This window comes from Lottia gigantea, assembly GCF_000327385.1.
Source record: "Lottia gigantea unplaced genomic scaffold LOTGIsca_15, whole genome shotgun sequence".
Classification (NCBI taxonomy): Eukaryota; Metazoa; Mollusca; class Gastropoda; family Lottiidae; genus Lottia; species Lottia gigantea.
This window is the reverse complement of record NW_008707797.1, coordinates 1,784,739-1,807,197: the sequence shown is the minus strand read 5'-3', so window position 1 is coordinate 1,807,197 and position 22,459 is coordinate 1,784,739. Positions and strand designations below refer to the sequence as shown.

The 22,459-nt window shown below is 32.9% G+C and overlaps 5 protein-coding genes across 5 annotated transcripts; 1 reads left to right on the top strand and 4 right to left on the bottom strand.

Moving 5' to 3' along the window:
* Positions 1-773, bottom strand: LOTGIDRAFT_98700 (hypothetical protein; the record flags this gene model as incomplete). The annotated part of the gene is made up of 2 exons (XM_009050460.1): positions 1-275; positions 677-773. Coding segments are annotated over 2 exons (372 nt in total), but the record flags the coding sequence as incomplete, so codon positions are not given.
* Positions 774-2,893: 2,120 nt separating this feature from the next.
* Positions 2,894-9,498, top strand: LOTGIDRAFT_157867 (hypothetical protein; the record flags this gene model as incomplete). Its single annotated transcript, XM_009050459.1, has 19 exons — positions 2,894-2,982; positions 3,186-3,326; positions 3,561-3,630; positions 3,739-3,792; positions 4,240-4,386; positions 4,551-4,622; positions 4,754-4,816; positions 4,984-5,038; positions 5,392-5,480; positions 5,871-6,024; positions 6,346-6,492; positions 6,816-6,925; positions 7,157-7,383; positions 7,560-7,746; positions 8,121-8,276; positions 8,440-8,523; positions 8,720-8,770; positions 9,064-9,126; positions 9,373-9,498. The coding sequence occupies 19 exons, from the start codon at positions 2,894-2,896 to the stop codon at positions 9,496-9,498; spliced, it is 2,085 nt and encodes a 694-aa protein (XP_009048707.1).
* Positions 9,499-10,121: 623 nt separating this feature from the next.
* On the bottom strand, positions 10,122-11,378 carry LOTGIDRAFT_157866 (hypothetical protein; the record flags this gene model as incomplete). Its single annotated transcript, XM_009050458.1, has 3 exons — positions 10,122-10,731; positions 11,087-11,255; positions 11,372-11,378. The coding sequence occupies 3 exons, from the start codon at positions 11,376-11,378 to the stop codon at positions 10,122-10,124; spliced, it is 786 nt and encodes a 261-aa protein (XP_009048706.1).
* A 581-nt stretch (positions 11,379-11,959) lies between these two features.
* On the bottom strand, positions 11,960-13,077 carry LOTGIDRAFT_157865 (hypothetical protein; the record flags this gene model as incomplete). The annotated part of the gene is made up of 3 exons (XM_009050457.1): positions 11,960-12,142; positions 12,483-12,569; positions 12,808-13,077. The coding sequence occupies 3 exons, from the start codon at positions 13,075-13,077 to the stop codon at positions 11,960-11,962; spliced, it is 540 nt and encodes a 179-aa protein (XP_009048705.1).
* Positions 13,078-14,400: 1,323 nt separating this feature from the next.
* Positions 14,401-21,181, bottom strand: LOTGIDRAFT_157864 (hypothetical protein; the record flags this gene model as incomplete). The annotated part of the gene is made up of 14 exons (XM_009050456.1): positions 14,401-14,435; positions 14,781-14,886; positions 15,232-15,360; positions 15,532-15,630; positions 15,910-16,106; positions 16,382-16,544; positions 16,869-17,030; positions 17,200-17,428; positions 17,833-17,961; positions 18,168-18,266; positions 18,596-18,730; positions 18,966-19,164; positions 19,463-19,603; positions 19,951-21,181. 14 exons carry the CDS (start codon positions 21,179-21,181, stop codon positions 14,401-14,403), a joined length of 3,054 nt encoding a protein of 1,017 aa, XP_009048704.1.
* Positions 21,182-22,459: the final 1,278 nt, after the last annotated feature.

The following is a 22,459-nucleotide window of genomic DNA, read 5'->3' as shown; positions in this document are numbered from 1 at the left end:
CATGTTGATTCCTCGGTTCTGTGTTTTCCTTAATAAAACTTTCAGAATCAATTCACAAACATTGTCGTTAAGACCAATAACTTTTCCGTCCTCCACTTTCTCATATAGATTCTGTTCCTTCTTATGCCAACAGATATTCTGGTAGGGATTACAATTGTTCTGTTTCCCTAGTTCAATGGTGTTAAGTTGATAAGCGTAAAACGAGAATGCTTTGCCGTCTGTAAGGACAGTTTGTGTTGCTAAGGGATAAGTGATGTCACATAAATGGTGAAAACCTGGAAAAAAAATTAATTAAAACTTGCTGATGATTCAGTTAAATTTTATGTGCATTCTAAGAGGAAAAATACCTTTAAAAATATTCAACTAATCAAATGCTCTGTTTACTCTGTTTGCGCTCAATTGGGAAGTTCTGAACAGCTTCCATCAGTTTCAATTCTGCCCCAAATCGAAGCGGAATAATGTCACATAATTTGCCTATCTATTTCCTTTTCTATCCCATATTGAATAATCAGCACCTATTATCTTTTTGGTATAAGGAATGTGTTCTGAATTCTCTTGTTTCATTGAACGTCCAGTTGATTCCATAAGTCTTGAACATCCAGACCTCACCAATCGAACGACCCATCTGAGTGTCGCAAGTAACTAAAGGGTACAAACTGTACAAAGGATGGCTTACCTTGATAATATGCTTGTCCTAACAGCCAAGTGAAGGAATTGGCCACAGCGAACCCTAATTTCATATCTTCTATCACTTCAGAGCTAAATTTCCTCAAATTAGAATTTGATATCGTACTATTTTTGAAACTGACTAAACCAAATTCACACGGATCACCACAATGAAAACCTAAAATATACATAATAATCATTCAGAAATAATAAAACAAAACCTAAAAACATGTTGTTACTCAGAGTTTCACGCTATACGATCATCAGACAACTGACCGATTTTCAGCCTGCTTCCCGACTGAAGTTAGACAAGTAGAACTTATTCTCATGTCTCATAATCATTCAAAATACAGAATTTAACAGAATCTAGATATTTACTTAATGATCTAAATTCTGATATAGCATAACTTCCTCTATTGGGTTAATGTAAAAACCACTTCACATTATTAATATAAATAAATATATAAGCTTTATTGGCCTTGTCATATTTTTATAAAGTCATCACAAACTTTCCTTTATTGAGTGATTAGGTGACAGGACATTAATCATACCTGGTGTGACATCTCTATCTGTTTCCCATAACAATAACGGTATACCAAAACCTGTAGTAAAATATGGTATTGAAGGAAAATCTTCATTTTGACACAATGCATCAGCAAATGGTACAAACTGAAAAAAAGTAAATGCATATCCATTTAAAATGATGGGAAGGTGGTATGCCAAATACATGGCTGACTGAAGAAGGGCCATAAATTTTAGAAATTCATTTTATTACTGCAAGCCCAAGCAGCAAAATACTAAATGAAAAATTTTTTTTTTTAATCTCATAGCATGAAATAATTGTACAAATTGTAGCCCTGCAAAGTGTTAAAAGCATTTGTTGGTATATATATATAATATAGATCACAAAAAGCAATTCTGGGTTGACAAAACCAATTTGAAGAATGCCTCTTGGCCATATGTTCCAGAATGTTAAATATGCTCTGCCTTGCCATTAACACCAGTAGTTAACCTTATAGTAAACCTAATAAAGCTATTTTTACCTCCGGCAGAGGGAATTCCGTTCGTATTTGATAATCATTGATATAACTAGCATGAATCCAATCTTGAATGATAACTTTATCATGATCTTTATTATACTTTCCTCCAGCGTTATCTAACTGATATTGTCTATCCCAGAATGCCTTGACTTCAATATCTTCATCAACTCGTGCCATGATCAAATCAGAATTGTGCTTAAACAATGTTGGAATGAGACGATTCAACATATTTTTTACAAATGTCATATCTCTAATCATCTTATGGTCTTCAAGTCTACGACTGCGAAATTGTCTAAATCGATGTAGTTTATCGTATTCCAATAACAACTCCTCTTCAATTAACGCTCTGGTTTGTTTTAGAAGCTCAGGATCCAATTTGACTTGGTTATAAATTTCAGGTAACCCAGCGATCGTATGCGTTTTCGTGATAAAAGTTTGAAATTCTAACAATTTAGGCTTTCGCAAATATGTAGGAAGTTTCCTATATTTTCTTTTTGGTTTGGTCAAATACTGAATTCTTTCTTTGACTGTTTCCAATTGGTTGACTTTGTCCATGTGATCATGTCTTTTCCATGCTAATTTTTCGCTCAAGTTTCCCCAGTTTCCTGGAGGATACCTCGGCTTGACAGGAGGATAACTAATTTCTTCATTTGAATTTTGTCTTGGATCAGCTGCAGACGAATATGTCAACCTTGGTTTGACTAGATAAAGGTGTTTATATCTGTGAAATATTCTGAACTGTTTACATGCTATGGAGGCTGCCATCTTGCTTTTGGACATTCCTAAATTTACGTCAAATGAAACGCAGATTTATATTTCAGATTTTGGTTATTGTTTTTAGTAGTTTAAGAGGTTGCTTTTTATAACAATTCTTTCCTCTTTGATTTTCTATCTTTTAGAGCTGGATAAAGACTAATACAATTGTTTCGTTCTTCAATGAAATTTTGTAGTTTTGTACAAGACCAATGAATTACTTACCTTGAAAATACTCTCTAATTTAAAGAACTAAAATGGTCTCATCGTAACTTCTTGATTGTCAAGACTGAAATTCCTCTCTTTGTTCCATGGAAATTACGTCTGGACAATCTATACTTTGTTTATACTTTTTCCCCACGTTCGAAATTTAGTTTTTCGTCGAAATAAATATTGAATTAAATATCTCAAGATCTCAATAATTGAGTCTGAAAATGGGCAAGGAAAAGAAAAAGAGCAGATATAGATCCAGGTCTAGAGATAGACCTGAAAAACACAATAAACGAAAGAAGGACAGAAGAAGGTAAATACATTGCAACCCCCCTTAATTTAGCTTATAAAATTAAAAACCCTAATAATGTAATAAGACAACTTGTGGCAGATTTTTGCATCACATAAAAAGGTATCTTGTTATTTGGAAGCTGGCATGGACAGCCATATAAAATTCATTTATGCGGGTGATTAAACATGTTTCTTTCTGTTAATTAGGTCATCTTCTGATTCAAGTAGCTCGGATTCCAGTAGATCTCGTTCTCCAAAACATAAAAGCAGTAAACACAAATCCAAAAAACATCACAGAAGACGCAGTGAATCTAGCTCCCCAGATCGTAAAAAGAAAAGGGTGGAAAAGACTAAAGAAGAACTGAGGTAATGAAAAGCCCTGAGAAAGCAAATGATGCTGTAAATTCTGCATTTTATGTTCATTGTACAGTATATGTTGCATAACGAGAATTTTCTTCTGAAAGTATATCACATTTTGTATGAAATAGACTGACACAGAACAGAATGCCCAATACTGATTAAGAAAAAAACATTTGGAAAGGATTTTATTTTTTTGTGAATTTCTGTTCTCACTTTCAACTTGATATTTTATGTTTTCAGAAGAGAAAAGGAATTATTAAAAGCTGTTGAGACACCAGAAGAAAAAAGGGCCAGAAGATTGGCTAAAAAGGTAGCATTTGTTTTTCTTTTTTTAACATGATATTTGAAGTAAAATAAAAAAATTTCGAAACAACATAAGACTCAGCAAACATTTTAGATTTTTTTTTATTTTATCTAGGAATTGAAAGAAAGAAAAAGGAAGGAAGATATGGGATGGGATCAAGATTACTTGGTGAGTAATGAAGTCTTGATTCAAAACTTACATCATTTAGGATGTGCCTTTTGACAAACATCTTTTTGGGAATGTAAAGCGGTTTACTAGTCCTTTGTGTAAATCAGAGCTATTTATGGCTTCTATAAGCTAATGCTATGTTAAGTGATTTCTGTGATTATAGAAGTGCTAAGTTAAAGTTATAAATTATCAGCAGCTTTCGTGCTTGTTATTACAAATAGATCAGTGTCTTGTTACACATATGAAGTGAAGAAAACCTTTAAACAATCTCTTTAAAAGTCACTGCCACATACAAAGCTATTAGGATAAAGTGAGCCACAATCCCATCAATTTATTGATAAAGGGACTTGGTTTAATGACGGCAGTAAATGAAACTTGCTGCAGAGTAAGGTTACAAGGTTTTCTTTATGCCTTTGATGTATTAAAACTATTGATTCATGTTTTCAGGGATATTCGAATGCTGACAATCCATTCGGTGATGAACATTTGATGAACACGTTTGTTTGGGGTAAAAAACTGGATAAAGAAGGAAAGAAAGACATCACCTCTGTAGAGTTACAGAGACATAACAAAATAAAAATGGCTGAGAATCGGGTAAGGAAAAAGGGAGTTGCTTTAAGCACCAGCTTCAAAATAATTTTCCTTTGATTTCCAATTTTCTTTACTAAAAAATTCTATTTTAACTTTGCTTTACAACTATTTTATATACAAAATTACAAAATACACAGTTTTTATTTTCTGTTCTATAATTTGTTTAGAGAGAATTGGAGAAGGTGAAGAAAAGAAGACAAGAAAGAGAAAAACAACTAGAAGAGAGAGATCAAGAAAGGGTAAAGAGTATATACCTTATTATTAAGTCAGTAAAGTTGTTGATGAATAGATAATTCAATTCCTATAAATTCATTTAACTAATTATTAATCTGAACTTGTAAATTAAATCATATTGTATTTTTTTATGTAGGAAATGTTACAGAGAGATAAAGAGGCTGAATATTATAGAGAATGGGAATTGCAGGAAGACAGTGTAAGTTTTCTCTTGATGATTATGAGAATCTTTACGAATTTTACAGTCAGTCTTAATTAAAAATCTGAACTTATAGAATACGATTTTATAAATGACAAAAACAGCTGACTAACTTCTAGTTTATAGAAGTCATACTGAAAACTTAAATTTTGAAATTTTTATTCCAGTTCCATTTAAATCAGGCTAAAATGAGATCACAGATTAGAATACAAGATGGAAGAGGTAGGTTCGTAATGCGCTTCTTGAAAGGATTTCAACATTTTGAAAAGCAATGTCACTTCTGAAAATATTGATAAAGCTTAACAAAAACTGGCAGTTACATGTTCTGTGGTCATTAAACTCATTTAACACTCTGGTGCTTCTATTGTGGTTTTAAAGTCAATTTACACGGAATTTCTTTGATGTCTTTACTTACAAATATATAAACATTTGAAAATAAGTATATATACCAGTATATATATGATATGTCCATATAAACAAGATAATATTAAGTATATGTTTAGAAAATAACTGACCTTCCTCTAGCATAATCAACTGACTAAGGTCTATATGGTTATTATTTCTGATTTTTTCAGCTAAACCAATAGATTTATTAGCTAAATATATCAGTGCTGAAGATGATAAATTAGCTATTGAAATGCATGAGCCATATACCTATTTAAATGTAAGTTGAGAACAGTTTAAATTCTTTTACAAATATTGATAGATCAGCACCCAGTTTTCAACCATGTTCCCTACAAAGTATCAATATTTATAAAAAAAATTATTTGTTTTACTGTTTTATTAAAAGTCATCAGAGAAAATACAACGATTTGTTTGGAATTTTGGAGCATTTTGAACATAAGATAAATAGGTATATTTTGTCATAATATAAGATTCATAGTAAATTATTTTCATACCGATTTACTTTTTAAGTGCCAATTAGGTTTCATACAATCTCAAAGTAAAATAATAGTTTTGAGAGTTACCTGATTATAAACTGTTTACATCCCTGTACCTTATAAGTGCTTCAACTTTCCTAAATATATATACTTATATTTACTGTATTATACAGGGATTAACTATAACTGATCTAGAAGATTTATTAGAAGATATTAAAGTATATTTAGAACTAGAGCAGGGCAAGAACGCTGACTATTGGAGAGATATTATCACAGTAACTCAAGATGAATTGAATAAATTACGTAAACTAGATACCTCTAGTCGCGGTGAGTTTGTTAAAGTAGATTCTTTTTTGCATAACAATTCAAAACAAAATTTGAAAATAACATTGAATTGTTGTTATATTTATAATGTCATGATTTGGAATAACAAAGTCATTGGCTGAGAGAGATAACAATGTTCCAAACCAAGAAATTATGGCCTTTGATTTAAAAATAGAATAAGTTATCTCTAGAAGAAATTAGAGAAAGAATATATTTGAACCAATTCTAGAAAAAATTATCACAATATTTATCTTCTCTTCTAGTTTTTCTCCAATTTTACTAAATAAATTTTCTAAATCAAAATGTCATTATATTTCCTATTAGAATATTATGGAGATAGAAGAGAAGGTATCAATCAAGCTGTATCATCAGAAGTAGCTGATATGTTCAAAGGAAAGTCTACCAACCAATTAAAATTACTAGAAAAACAGATTAAAACTAAACTAGAGGGTGGTGAAGGCATTGATATTGGTAAGCTGAATACTGAATATTTCTCTTTTATTTTCTAGTTTGTATTTTGTTGCTGGCTGACACCAGTGGATGTTAATTTGGTTTGCCTGGTGTTGTAGGTCATTAATACGCCATTGATTTGTTAGTAGTAAATTAAATGAAAAGCACCTGAATGCCTTGCTGTGAGCAATGAGTTAACTTATTGCCAGGGCAGCTTCATATTAAACCTACTCTTTCAATTTCCAACTAGGGATCTTTTTTCTTGCGGAGCACAATTTATTGTCACTTCCAAACAATTACACACTTTTCCCATGTTAACCCCTCTGACATTTATTTGCATGTAGGTTATTGGGAGTCATTATTGCAGCAGCTGACAGCCCACACGGCTCGAACAAGACTTAGAGAACGACATCAGGATGTTTTAAAACAAAAACTACAGGAGTTAAAACGAGAGGTAGGTTTTATCTATAAATGCAGTTTGATTTTAATAAATTTTCTTTTAAATTAGTGTTAGTTGAAATAGAGGGTCCAAAATATTAGTAGATACACAGTTTTCACGAAAGCACTGGCTGTGGCATCAGAATATTCTTACCAAGAGGAGGATTTGAGCCCGTTGCACCTAATCACCTAGTAGAATATGTCAGAAAAAAGCATGACTTTTTGGTACTGTGTATTTTCATTACAGCAAGGGATAGAGCCAGACCCTTTATTTCCTGTTAAACAAGAAGACAGTACTAGTCGTGTTTCAACACCATCACAATCAGAAACTGAAAGTAGACCTGAGGTGAAACAGGAAGTAGAAGAGGAACAACAGCCGTCAACATCACAAGTCAACACGGAGAATGTTGTAGTGAAGGAGGAGAAACAAGATGGAGATCAGGAGGAAGCTAACGAGGCTGAAGAAGAATCTGAGTAAGTTAGACTTTAGTTTTATCAAAAGTGAAGGGGCTATAGAGATAGAGATATGGAGGAAAAAGGGAGAGGATAAAGGGCTGGTATCATGTGAAGCCGAAGTTGAAAACTTGACATTAATGTCAATTATGATCTGTTAACTATTTTCTGTTCAATCCCTATCCTGTCTATTCCAGTGAAGAATTGATAACAGAAGCTGATCTAGAACAGAGTTTTATAGATGAATATGAAGTAGGGTGTTATTCACCGAAACTAATCAAACCCTCAAACCTGGATATTGATGCTGTAGTGTACGAACCAGTTGATGACCTCCAGAAACTACAGTTAGCTAGAAGTCAAGTTCTTAGTACTGGTAAAGTCAGGGTGAGAATTGGAATCTGTTTTAAAGAATTTAATACACTTGCTCATTATGTTCTTCTGAATATATATAGACAGACTGAAGCACAGATGGCTTGATCATTAGAATTTGATGTCATTTGCTTGGTTATGTCGAACAAAGGGTGGTTGTGGGTTCTAATCCAGGTCAGTATGTGAAAGTCTGGTAATCACATACAAGTTAAATTTTTCTCATTTTCAAGTCAATCCAGCTATAAATTGCTATGGTTAATCTAAGAAAGATCCATGACAAAAAGTCAATTCAAGGACCAGCTAGTGGAAAAGATCTGAAATCAAGTTGTAATCCTTGTCAAAATGGTTGTTTTTATCTTTTAAGTGGATTTCTCTTTCCTTCCTTCCAGTTGGATGGTGAGACAGAGTTTGAGAAGAAAGCCAGAGAAGGGATGAATGATGATGAGGCCACATTCAGTGTCGAAGTAGCTTTGGACAACCAGGCTTTCTTATGGTCTGATAAATACCGACCTCGTAAACCACGATTCTTTAACAGAGTCCACACGGTAAGTTTTCTTATAAGAAGGATTATAAAAGGTTGATCAGGGATTATTTAATAGAAGACTGTAACCTAGAGAATTTGTTATCATTGAAGCTTCATTCCTTTCTTACAGTTACATTAAAATTCAATGTAGAAACTTTTCAAACTTTATTTATAATTTTTTTCAGGGTTTTGAATGGAACAAATATAACCAAACTCATTATGATATTGATAATCCACCTCCAAAAATTGTTCAGGGATATAAATTTAATGTAAGTTAGACCACATAGTTTTATTTCTCTGAAAGCATCGATCCTATTTCAATAGAGCTCCTTGATTCTTGCAATTTTGCTAAAAATTTTGGGGCTTATGACATCGCAATCGCTAAGGCTGCTAATAATATCTAACTGATAGAAAATAAATGTAGTATAGAAAATGAAGTTAATAACCTGTTTTGTTTTGTTGTAGATCTTCTATCCAGATCTAATAGATAAAGCTAAAACTCCAGAATATACAGTAGTAAGTTATTATGCTTTACTCTCTTTTATCTCATTAATTTCAACTGTCAATATCTGAGGACATTTTAATACTATGCTTACTAGATTTATATTCGAGTCATTGAAGTCTTCTAGCTCCTATGCAGTGAATTTGATAGGTTTACTATCTAAGTCCTTCATAAATGTTGAATGCTTTAGATAGATTGTCCTGATACTGGATGTTTTATCTTTTATTGGGTCCGTCGGATAGACTCATGATAATCTAAGAGGTTTTTCATGTTTATAATAGCTTGGTTGATGTTTTTTCTATTTCAGACACCCTGTGAAAACGAGAAAGATTTTGCTATATTAAGATTTCGTGCTAGTGCTCCATATGAAGTAAGTGTTATACTCATATCCATAATTTTTAATTGAGTGCAACTATTTGTAAATTCCCCTTATCATGTTTGGAATTGCCACAGCTCCATAGACCTTACACATGTAGGGAACGAAGCAAGCATATTGTAGGGTTGGAGACTGCTAAACCCCTTGAAGCTGAAAGGTTTTTATTATAAATCAATAAAGTGGCATGTGGGGCCAGCTGAGAAACTCTGAACTTAAGTATTTTTAATTCTTATCTTTCAGGATATTGCGTTTAAAGTTGTAAACAGAGAATGGGAATATTCGTATAAAAGAGGTTTCCGTTGTCAGTTTCAGAATAATATATTTCAATTATGGTTCCATTTTAAACGTTTTCGATATAGAAGATAGACAGTTTATTGTGTTGTATATATTACGTAAGATGTACAGTTGTATATATTTTGTCAAAAAAAGATTTTATATACCACAGTCTGTTTGTTTCTTTCAAGAAATAAGAATTTCGATCCAAATTTCTCTGCGCTTGAATTTATGGAAAGAATTTTTGAAAAACAAGGTCCTGGCCACGTGTTCTCGAAACAATCTTAGGGCTAGGATGTCCTAGATTCTTATCTTCTGACATTGATTCTAGGACATCCTAGCGCTAAGATCGTTTCGAGAATACGTGGCCAGGTGCCCATTCTCCATGAGCACTTGGGAATTTGTTGTCTGTATTGTGTTAGATTTGGTGTTGCGAACACTCCAGATATGATAAGAGGCCTTAAATTTGATATGAAACAATAACACTTGATCGTAAAGAAAATATGTTTATCAGCTTTCATATAAATCTTCACATTGTGAAATCAATGACAATAAATGGGCTGGATTATAGGGAAACAAGTCTTGATTTACCAGTCTTTCTATCTGGATTCTCACATGTATCAATAAACTCATCACATGATCTAAACACTTCATGTCACATGACATACTGCTGGATACTGTTTGGATAGATTCGTATTTTGATCTGTCACATGATATTATATCGCCCTCTGATTGGATAGATGCCGATTTTGAATTGTCACATGATATATCAGTTTCTGATTGGATAGATGCTGATTTTGAATTGTCACATGATTTAAAACTCGTATCCAATTGGCTGTGTTTTGAAATACTGCTTTCTGATTGGATGGATGGATTATTTTCATTTCATCACTGTCGCTATCGCTATATGCCATAATGGCTGACAAGCCTTGACTAAGGGAGGCAATTTGGTCTTGAGAAGATCCTTCACTATTAGTCTCTGCGACGGTTTCACTAACTGGGCCTTTACCGACCAGATTTAGGTCAATTTGCGTGCCTTGGTTGGGAGTGGCTACTTCATCTTGGACTTTCCCTGCATAATTGTACCCCTTTTTATTTTTACACAATGTGTTGGCAATTGAATCATGTCCACAATTTTGGGGATATCTATCATGAGCAGCCTTCACAAACAAAGTCCATTCAGAAAGGATTACTTTTAGAAGTCTGGATATATAGAGTAAAAAACATGTTTCAGGGGAGACAAGCCAATCCATTACTATGCTTGTATCGAAATCAAAAGTTTCTAAAAACTGGAAGAAGAGTGGGTAAGGACTGAAAAGGGGATCTCTGCAAAATAAGTTAAACTTTTATGAAAACAAGACTTAAATTTTATACATAATAGGCCCTGAATTTGATCTTAGTTCCAATTGTGTAAAGCAGGGCCCTATTATGTACAGAGTATCCCTTTCGGATGACCCACAGTTAAATTAACTAGTTTCTAGTTTTCTTGCTTTTAAGGATTTGAATCTAGAGTCCTGGATAACGGAGCACACCTGCTAAAATATCCAAGTTACGCTGTGAATTAATGGGGTGGCATGTAAGCGCTGTTCAAATTTTTCTTTCTTTTGATATCAAGATAACCAGACTGAGCTATTCCAGTGTCATTGTTTGTTTTCAATCAGATAAAAGTTTTAATACTAACCTGTCTGAAATATGTGTATCTAAACAACATAATAAACATTCTATATAGGCATCATCTTGCTCTTCAAATACCACATATAACCAATTTAATCTTTCTACTGTTAAACTGTCATCATTAGATAGATTGGTGCTCATTTTACTCAGGAGAACTTTTATCTTTGACACCAATTCTAAAAGATATCAAACACCATCATTCATTGCTTTCAAATTTGAATTTTGCTAGGGTTTACAAAGTTATTTCTCCAGTGTATAAGGCAGTAATAAAAGTTTAGCAGTTTACAATTACCTGACATTTGTAGTACATTAACATTTTGTGATTAAGGAAGTTTTGGTTTGTTCTAGTTAAACTTAAGAACTTGGATTGTGTTCCTTATCTTTATAAATGAAAATGTAAGAAAGTAAACTATTTTACCTGCAAGGCAGCCATTGCTTTTCATCACCACAGCAACAGCCTTAAATACAACCAAAACAAATCTTCTAGTTGTGGGAAAGTCAGTGATAGACTGTTCTGTGATGCCACCCATAAAACCATCATGACGTGTCTTCAATTTAAAACTTGTTTCACTATTGCACACTTCATTCAAAAATCCCAAATAAAAGTCATGATAAAATTCGTTTATTTTTTTCTGTAACACTAATTTCTCACTGTAGCAGAGTAGGGTATTGAAAAAATTCAAGAGTTTTCTGGTTGAAATATTTTCTTCAGAGGACTGTAAATTTTTCAGTAAGATTTGAACCCATTTAATATGATTTCGACTGAAAATTTCCTTCAAAAGTTCCACGTAATTTGGTTGCTGATTTATGTATTTAGTCACTTTTACTAATAATGTGTAAAAGTCGTGGGCGAAATCGAAACACTTTAAATGCATTGATGCTACATAAAAATTCCAGGAAGATTTTTCTGAAGAATTTCAAACGCTACTTTGTTAACCATTTCTCCATTTTTTCTTGACATAACTTGACTGAATAGTTGTAAGATTATCTTCATTTCTTTCGGTGAATCTGGTATTTTTAACTTTTCACAGAGTGCATTCAAAATTCGGGATTTGTCGGTGTCCTGAAAAGAAATAATTTCAATTTTAACTCATTTTATTACCCTTAATATTCTTTAAGGAAGGTTCTTGGTAATTTATACAGTTAAAGCTAAAATTATGTGTATTGTTGCCATTTATGGCTTCTATTTGACTCCCATTTTTCCAGGTGTCTATAGTACCTGTAATTATAGAAATGCTTAACCATAATTGACTTATGCAAAAGTAGCTATGGCACCTAAGGGCACGTTTAGATGCAGTGTCCAACAAAAATAAAGAGTTTGAAACCCTTTTACAGCCTCTTTAAGATGGAAAACAGCCCTTATCCTAAAATGTTAAATTAATGTAATAGGGAGGCATACATACTGATACGTTATCTGATTTTATTACAACCACTAGAAATTTTTGAGTTGAATATCTTATGAACTCATCTTTACTGAACATATTCTTCATCTGAAAAAGAATCCCAACATACATATTATGCACAATTACAAGCCTAGTATTTGTTATCTCCAAAATAGGCCTATGAAATTAATTAACAATTGATATTAACCTGCAAGTTGCTGGATTCTTCTTTAGAGATGATCTACAGAAAATCCCAAAACACTGCCATTTTCGTCCTTAAGACCAAAGTCACTGCATGACTGTATCTGATCTATCACTCTCAGACATAACAGACAAGAGAACTTACCAAGACTGGTTCCAAAGCTGTGAAAAACTGACTACAGCCACTTCCACATCCACTTGGGATTTCAAACATCATTTTAAGGACAGTCAGAGCCAGTAACTGATGACAATGCAGGCATCTTGAAGGGAATTTCTCACACTGTCCAATTTCCAAGCCTAAGAGCACTTTTAATTCTAGAGTCAGTTGTTTTGATTCATCAGTTGATGTATTGAGAGGGCTCCCTGACAATATTTGCTGATGAAGAGACTTTAATCTTAGCCATCTGCACTCCATTGGTTCAAGTGTGGAATGGTCTTCAACTGTAGAATCATTAGTCTATTGGTCTTGCAACAGTAGAATTAAACTGTTGTTAGGCTTCTAGATAGTATTTCAAAATATCCAAGCATCATACATTGATAAATGCCTATGTCTTGCTTGTAGACAGTAAGTTTAAACTCTGAGATTGAATTAGGGAACAGTTAAATGAAAGGCAAGGAAGGGAAATTCACAAATTCCTAAACAACGTCCATTCAATGATTGAATATCAACATGGCCTCAGTCTAATGCAAAATATCTACGACTCAAAGTTCACTAAGGATCAGAAAGCAATATGTTTAATGTAGCAATTGGTTACATGGCAAAAACCGACTTTGCAGGACCGGTATTCCCAATGGTTTGGCTCAAGATATTTTATTCACAAGAAAGGCTATTTATTTGACAACCTTTCCCCGCAATATTTTTATCAGTTTTTTTACTTCTATACAGAAGAGTACAACAAGGGAGATTATAGTCAGGACTTCAGACAACAACTAAACCTTCATATATGATTTTATAGTATAAATAAATGCTTTGTTCTTTCAAAATATACAGATAAAAATTTTAATTTGAGATGGACAATATCACAACTTTCATAAATTTTATCAATTCCACATAACAAAAAACATAATAAACAATTCAAATAAAGTGTAGGCCAGTAATATTCTTTACATTCTATTGAATTATACTAGCCAGAACTATGTATCTAGACTTTCCATCACAAAATAACAGGGAACTGCTACTGGTTGTACAAAAATAATTGACTATCTGCACTATACATAAAAGAGAAAATAATGCTATGCTAATATTTAAAGCCCAATTTTTTTTTTGTAAAAAATTGAGGTAGCTCTTGTTCAATGAGTTTGCATTAATTAAATAAATTTTCTTGATGAATTCTCATTGGATAATATAGCTCAAACAAAAACAGGCCAATGAGATTGCTTAAAACATTAATTTATGATTATCATCAATAACTTCTAATACAGATTCTTGACTTTTTCGTTCCTGAGTGTGTTGTAAAGATTCTTCAATTTGTACTCTTGTAACCCTAGCAACCACAAAAATAACACAAAATATGGTTGTATATAATTCAATGGCATGGAAGCCATCAATAAAGTGATTAATATAACTTGGACACTTTGTGTTCAATGCCAGGTTTATACCGCTTCATTTTCAGATAGTTAGCTGAGAGTTATTGTAAAGATGAATATGTAAGGCATTATGAAAGCAAAATGTTCAGAGAGTTAAAGAAAAGATCTATGCTGCCTTTATATGCATCAAACTATTGCAAATATTTCTTCTTCAAGTTCCAGCTTTTAGTTTCTTGGCTCCAACAGCTGAAAATACAAGAATACTGGGTTTTCTCTCACTAATTTGATGAGAAATTCAGAGAATATGAAAATGACAGAAGATTTCTTCTCCTGATTGGGTTTATGAAGATGGATGTAGATGATTCCTCTTAAATGAACTCTTTACATGAGGTATATTTTCCCCAACTGAATACCATATAACTGCGAATATAACGCGCATCCCCTTTTTAAACTTTAGTAATATTTGTACTCTCTCGTTATTCATGGATTGTATAATCAATACATCTGGTGCCTGAGATTTAACATTTATAAAACTTCACCTCCAGATTCATGTGTTCCTATGACAACAAGATGATTAATCAATACAAATACCTTTAACATGGCAGACCTCAGCGTCCACTCCTATCTTTAATAAATAACTTAACCATAAAATCTGTTTATGTGACAGTCTATCTCCTGGCCCTTTAACTTCTACAATCTACAACATAAAGTCAAATAATTCAAATTACTTCAAAGTGATCTAACAAGGCTATAGTAATTCTGTGTTGAACATACTTGAATAGCTACGAAGAACCATATGGAATTGCTTTCATAGACCACAATACACTTTGAAAGCATGTGGTTAGGTCACAGAGCTACAACATATTTCCTTTGCCTCAAAGTTCAATTTGTGTCTTTCCTGATTTTCTTTCACTTTCAAGCTTTAAAAACTGCATAAATTGGTGCACACTGTCCTTAAAATACAAAGATCAAAACGCTACTTAGAATTGTGTTAGGATGCAGTGTGCCAATTAAAATAACATAATATGTGACAAATTCCTACCTTAAATGTTTTATTTTCAGTATTCCAGATAGTAAGATCAGGGAATCCGCTTCGAGTGTGGCGAGGATCTTTAGCGTAGCGTGATAGAATACCAGATAATAGTTTACCTCCAATACAATCTATTAAACCCTGGAATCACATAAATATATACCAGTATACCAACTTTCGGCGTTGAAACTTTAGACAAGGAATTTTAACACGTTTTTCTGGGCTATCTGATATAGACATACTGAATTAGGAAGTAAATGTCTGATTGGCTAGTAATACAGATTTAGAGATATAAACTACTGTAGACCTCACCTGTATATATTCAATACTCTGTAATCTCTCCCAGTTTATACCAGCACACGTCTTATCACAATTCTTTTCCCACGTCTCTCTACTTCGTTCATTTAGTTCCTGAAATTTATCAAATAAGATACATACAACTCCTCTAGTGGCTGTCACACCATAGCAATCACCAGTTGCATATTAATGCAAATAAGAATAGAGGACATAAATTTCGAACGCATCTCATGACCACTTTCATTATTCACAATCACACGCAACTGGTAAATGCTATGGATTGAGAGCACCGTAAACAGCCATTTAGATAGACAAAAAACTAATGAACATGCATCAACTACCTATATCTATCAAGAACAATCTTATTCACCTGTGAAAAACCTAAACACGTACCTCGGTAGTACTATTTTCAAGCCATTCCAGTCTATCATCTATTTCAGTTTTCCGTCGTTTATAAAACTCGAGACTCATTTTATCCAGTGGATTAGTCTGATAGAAACTATGGAAGGCGTCTGGTACATCCATAAATAATATATCCCAGAAAAACAGAGAGAACAGGGTTGAGATGATAGCTCCTTCTGCATGTAAACCTGAAATAATAAGAGTTTGATACTGATATTTGTCAAGTATTTAGGAAGAGTAAAAATTGTTTTGGTATGTAAATTTTTTTTAAACTATGTTTATTTATTGATGTAGATGGTATAAACAAGACAAGAAAATACATAAAATGGCTTTACATTTAACACAAACTTATATTTGTCACCTCAAAATGGAATCAAATTCACTTTCTTTCTTCAGATCTATTAATATTTTTACTTCTAACTACTTATATGCATTTTCATTATTAATTAGTTAAACCACCAACCTTCTGGATAATCTTGTTTATAGTAGTCTAGAACAACCTGTTCCACATTACACATAGTGACTTGTTCATCCAGTCCCTTACCATTAAAATACGAGTCTTGAGTCATAAACTGATGTCTGACACCAGGAAGACTGTATGGTATTATTCTTCCTTCAACTGTCGTCTGTTAAATATATTTCAAAACAATTAAATCAATCTTCTTTTGAAACGTAGGTTCTTGATCATCAATTTTACCATGTGGGTATATCATAAGTTTACCGATAATCCAGGAAAGATTAGTGACACAAGGTTTAGCCAAGGAACTGCTGTAGAGATAAGATCCTCATGAACTTGTTGTTTTTTTTCTTTCATATAGACTGATATTGTTTGCTTTTGTCCTCTTTTTTACCAATTAAAAATTTGATACAATACCTTCATGTCATATTTCTTAATCTGATATTTATACATTTTCAATATTTCTAAAACAAATTGATAACGTCATTATTACCTTAGGTGCCACTATAACCTCTTCATGTGTAAATTCAGTCAATCTATGTTTTATCTTTAAACTGGTCGTTTGACAGATTTTCTCAGCTCGTTGATATAAAGCTAAACGATGACCACCTCGAACATTTTCATCCGCCATTCCTTTCTTCACTAACTCCAGAGCCTGTGGATGTAAAATATCAAAAGATAGCATGTCTGGCAAGGTAATGCACACAAAATGATATGGATTTAGTAAAAAGAATCCCCTCAAATCTGAAGATTAAATCGTGCTGACAAGAAATGTTGACAGACAGGCCTGCAGAACAGCAAGGAAAGCAGGAAATGTTGTTTACCTCCTGAGGTTTTTTTAGATGAGTGCCAAGATTGAGAACTCGTCTCTCCCACCAGTAACCATGGTAATCTAAACAATATATCTGTTGCTGTAGTAACGATTCTATGAGTTCAATGGCACCATGATAATCTTTACGGCGTTGTAATATCTCGATGCCTTGACTCAATATTCGAACAAGTTGATATCCCACTGTATATCGACGTAGGAAATCTGGTAATTTACTCTCAAAACTGGAAATGAAGAAAATAAAAGTATATGCCCTATCTTTCTGCAACTATAGAACTTGTTCATGCCTCGTTTTTGAAACACTGAAAGCGAGGTTCTATATGCAAATTATGTCTTCTAATAAAAAGATGGCAACGTCATATAAAGGACTATTGGGCTTATAAAGATTGGTAAACGCCTTTGCATTAAATGAATTTCATGTCCTACTTTTCTGCACCTATTGGGCTAATAAGGACAGGCAAATGTCACACGGTGTGCAAAGCAATTTTGCCAGAACAGCCACATTTCTTTGTCAAGGGATCTATAGTGTTAACAGCAGACAGCGCCTCAGTTTATTGTCACTTTAACCTCGACTGTCATCTCTTACATTACAGTCAATCAGAAAAATGATACATCAACGGAAGCTTACGTTTTTTGCTTTTTTGGTATTTTACTAAATTCTTGTTTCACTACTAAATAAAGTTGATATGCATCTTCCCATTTTGATTTTTCTGTGAAGTTTATCATGTCTGCTTCATATTGTAATGCCTTCTCATACCTGAAATTGTCCTTTCATTGAGTGAGAACAGTATTTGGCAGAATGAGCCCAGACAATGGTCAGCATTGGTCAGGCTAACAAATGAGAACCAAAATATTGAAGGCTAAGCTGTGTTCAGGAACATAAGTTGTTTCCCCATAATTTTATTTTATTTTATTTTCAGTCCAAATAATGTGCAGAAAAATATGTAATAAATTAACACTTACAATAGAACATGTTGTCTGTCAGGAAATATCTGGGTCTGTTTGTTTATGGTGTATTCTGGATAGATAACTTTACCCATATTTACCATCAACATCTGAAACCTGCAGAATCAAACAGGACAAATTTTAAAATATTGCTTGCGTATACATGTCTTTTCCGTACAAAATGTCTTAAATAATATGAATAAGTCAAGGGAGATAATTGAAAAAATGTTAAGCAAAATATCATCAATTTCAAACTCATCCACGAAAGTTGTCATTTAAAACATGGTCTTGCTCGACAGTTACAAACAATTCTTAAGGAAAATAATCCTTGAAAATTACTTACAAATTTCAGCACTAGCATATTCTATTTTCATGAATATTGATGTCATTAATAATGGAATAAGTTTTTGAATTATTAAGGAAAATAACATTTGAAAATTACTAACAATTGACTTTGTCCACCATTAGCATTATCTTCATCTAGGACAGAAGTTACAACAGAAAACAGCATTAAAACTCGTACAAATACTTTTCTTTCCTCGTCTTTTAATTTAATACATTGTCCAGCATGTTTCTTAGCCCTACAATAATAAGATCTAAATTCTAACGGAGATAACGGTTAAAAACCACTCTCAAATCGAGAGTGATGTCATTAAACGCTTAGTTTGAGTGAAATTGTAAATACTACAGACATCCGACTGAAAATTGGAATAGTTTCAATAAATGTTATAAGTGTCCCCGATAGACATAAAAAGTTTAGAAAACCTCTTAAAAATTCCTTTAAACATAAAAAATTAATGGAAACTTCCAACATACTTGCTCAACATATCTTTAGTTAGACCACCTTTAGCTCCAAACATAGCCTCAATGGTTGTCTGTTTAGTTTTCTTGATGAGATCTGCTACGATCTGAGGTTTTGGCTGTCCTGAGTTAACAGAGTAGTTTTTAGCCAGTTGTTTTAATTTTGGGGCTGGCAATATCTTTAATGTTTCTTCAAGATCATTTAGATCAGATTCTTAAAAAGAAATTATTACTAAAGGTCAAAATTGAAATTTGTAAATATGATACTTACAAGACAAATTTTCCTAGAAAAATTTTCAGATTTTTCACTCTGTTTCACCCCTACATTAAGGAGTAGTAGATCTCTTTCAAAGGTGCAAAAACTCAAGACCCAAGACCCTTTGTGCTTCAGACTCTGTATCTTAAAGATCTCCTGACAGTTATTTCTCTCATTTCATGGCACAAGTCTTAATGTATGGATGAGTTGAAACTGGGACATGAGAATCCATTTTATTTCAGTTTCCTGAACCTACCTGAATGTAGAAAGTCTGCATCAATCAATTCCTGAATAACCTCAGTTAAATCTGCTGATATTTCTGGATATTTGATTTTATCACAGTTCAACCATTGTAATTTTCTAGAGAATAATCGTACATATAATTTCTTACCATTCTCTGAAAAGATATAACATTAATATTTTAGATAAACAGAAGTTCTGTGTGGACTATGGTGAAGAAAAACACATGCTCGAAATTCAATTCATAATAATACACTCCTTAAAAAATAGAGGATTTATCTGAGAGAAGCTGGATATATCTGATTTTAAAAGTGGGAAATTAAATGGAGTACTGTGCCTTATTTTTCTGCACATGATTGGGCTACACCATGCAATGTGCAATGAGGGAGTATTACCAGGAGCACAGCATAAGCTACACTTCTCTGATTTCCAACTGCCAAGGGATCATTAACACGCGCAGCCTGTAGCACTCCGTCTCAAAAAACAAAGAAATAAACAAAGTACCTGAAAGAATTCTAAATTGATCAATAACTTTCACATCAGCTTTATTAAATAAATTTACATTGCTTTCATCTTCCATCACAGAATTCAAAATGGTGGTAAAATTCTCTAAATAATATGGCACTTTGTATCCTTCTTTTCCATTTTCTTCCTCATTTTCTTCTTCTGCAAGATTTTGTGAATCATTGACGCCATTTTTTGATGATTTTTTGGTACTACTGGATTGGCCTCTATTGGTTCTTGTTGGACTACTGTTAGATTTTGCAACCTTTTGAATTCTGTTTGGTTTATCAGTCTTGGTTTTAGTGGAATTTTTCTCTTCGATGTTTTTTAACGAGTTCTTGTCCTTGGAAGATGTTCTTTCATTTTTGGAATTCATAGTTTTTTCTATCATTTCATCACATGAAATCTGTGGCAGCTCATTAGAACTATTAGAATTTTCATCTTTGTTGTTGTCAATGAGGCCATTTGTCGATTTTTGACCTTTAATTTGAAATTCTTGTTCAGTTTTTGTGACGTCTGAATTTGAACTGGAGAAACTCTCTGAAGATTCAATTTGATCTCCATTGCATAACCTATCTTTGTAATGGTTTGAATCGTTGCATATTGAATCTGAAGTTGTTAAATTTCTAGCATCACTAATTTCATCTTTTTTCCCATTCTGAATATTGGAATCAGAATCAGTTCTGTGACCAATACCAACAGAAGTTTCTTTAATTCTGTTCTTTGATTTTGACTTTGAAAGTCTCGTCTTTTTACTGGAACTTGATGAACTCTCTGCATTTTTTTCATCAAAATATAATTTGTTATTTGAGGATTCAGGTTTGAGATGGCTACAGTTTGACAGTCTTTCTGTTGGAATTTTCACTGGAGAATCAGACAAAACTATCACGGAATCATCACTTTTTGGACTTCTCTCAACTTTCGCTGACAATTTTCTTAAACTCAATTTACGTTTCTTAATACCATTGGGTTTGTCACCTTCATCTGTACTGGCACCATCATTTTTTTCTGGTGTGGCTGATTGCATTTCAGAGCTCTTTCGTTTGAAATATTTGGATTTGGATTCAAATTTAGTGATTTGTACAAAATCATCATCGTCATCATCATTGTCACCTTGTTTTAACCAATTTAAAGTGTTTTGTTTTGCGAACATAGACGCAACAGTTTGAACCTTTTGAGGATTTGTCTTGGATTTCCTACTTTTGTTAGACTTTGATTTTGGTGAAGGCATGATTACTAGAAGGGTCCATTTATCTTCAGCTGAAAAAGATTAAGTTAATAAGTTACATTTATCTTTGGTTAAACATTTCTTTTGGTATTTCAATGAACGAGCTTTGAAACACATAAATAATTGTCTAACCAGAAATAAGTAAGGTAGCAGATATAAATTTTAAAACCAAGGGAGTAAAACAATTGCTTTTTTATTTTATCATAAGCGATAAGGTTTCTTTTAAAATATAGAAAACACCTTAGACTCACAGGAATCTGTTTCTATCAATAAATAGTCGACTCTCTCTATAATAGAGTCGACTATTACCATTGATAGAAACAGATGCCTGTGCAAACTATAAAGGCTATTGGGAAAAAGGAATGTAATGTCTACATGCATGAACCGTGTCACCATCACTGTTCTCTACAAATAAACGAAAGAAAAGTTCAAAATTTTTACATTTTTAGTTTTCAAGATGAAAAATAGAAGTACCGGGCTGAACTTAGCTTATACATTCAACTAGCATACAGATTCGGGTCAAATCGGGCCGAATCGTCTCAGCATACACATTCGCGGCAAATCGACCTGATATGAAATCTGAATTATTTCTAACTTAAAATTTTTTATGACAAATACACATAAGAATTCTTTCAATTTTGCAAACACCTATATGTCTAACTCTCTTAGTCTTTGTACTGTGGCCCATTTAAAATATAATATTTTTTTTATGGAAGCTGAAAATTACCAAAGTTAAACAGCAAATTAAAAGGCTTAGCCGTCATAGAAACTTTTTGAAATCCATACCATTATCTCAATTCTCACACTTGTCATTATTAGAAATATCAAATCACTAAGTTGCTGTCTCCCTTACTTTTTGTACGGAGGCCCATTGAAGACATACACTAATCGACATATATATGGCCTATATGAGTATATTACTCAGAGTTTACGGAAATTTGCGATTCTTATCCGACGTAGGAACTTATTGCTGATAATGGGAACTGATAGAACCTCCTGGAACTTCTAATATTGCTCTCAATTCCATGGGCATGATGGGTTATTTGTCAGTGACCACTAATAATTAAATCATATCAATTGATTTTGTAGTGTTATTATAACTTAAAATTTGACGTCACCCTTTGATCTCGATGTACCATTATCCAACATTTAGTTCACTAACATAACTTTACACTAATAAACATAAATATTATAAATGTGTTCTAAAATACTTGAGTCATTCTGCTCCTTATTTGTACCACTCGTCTCGATCGTAGCAAAATTTCGTACAAACAACCCGCC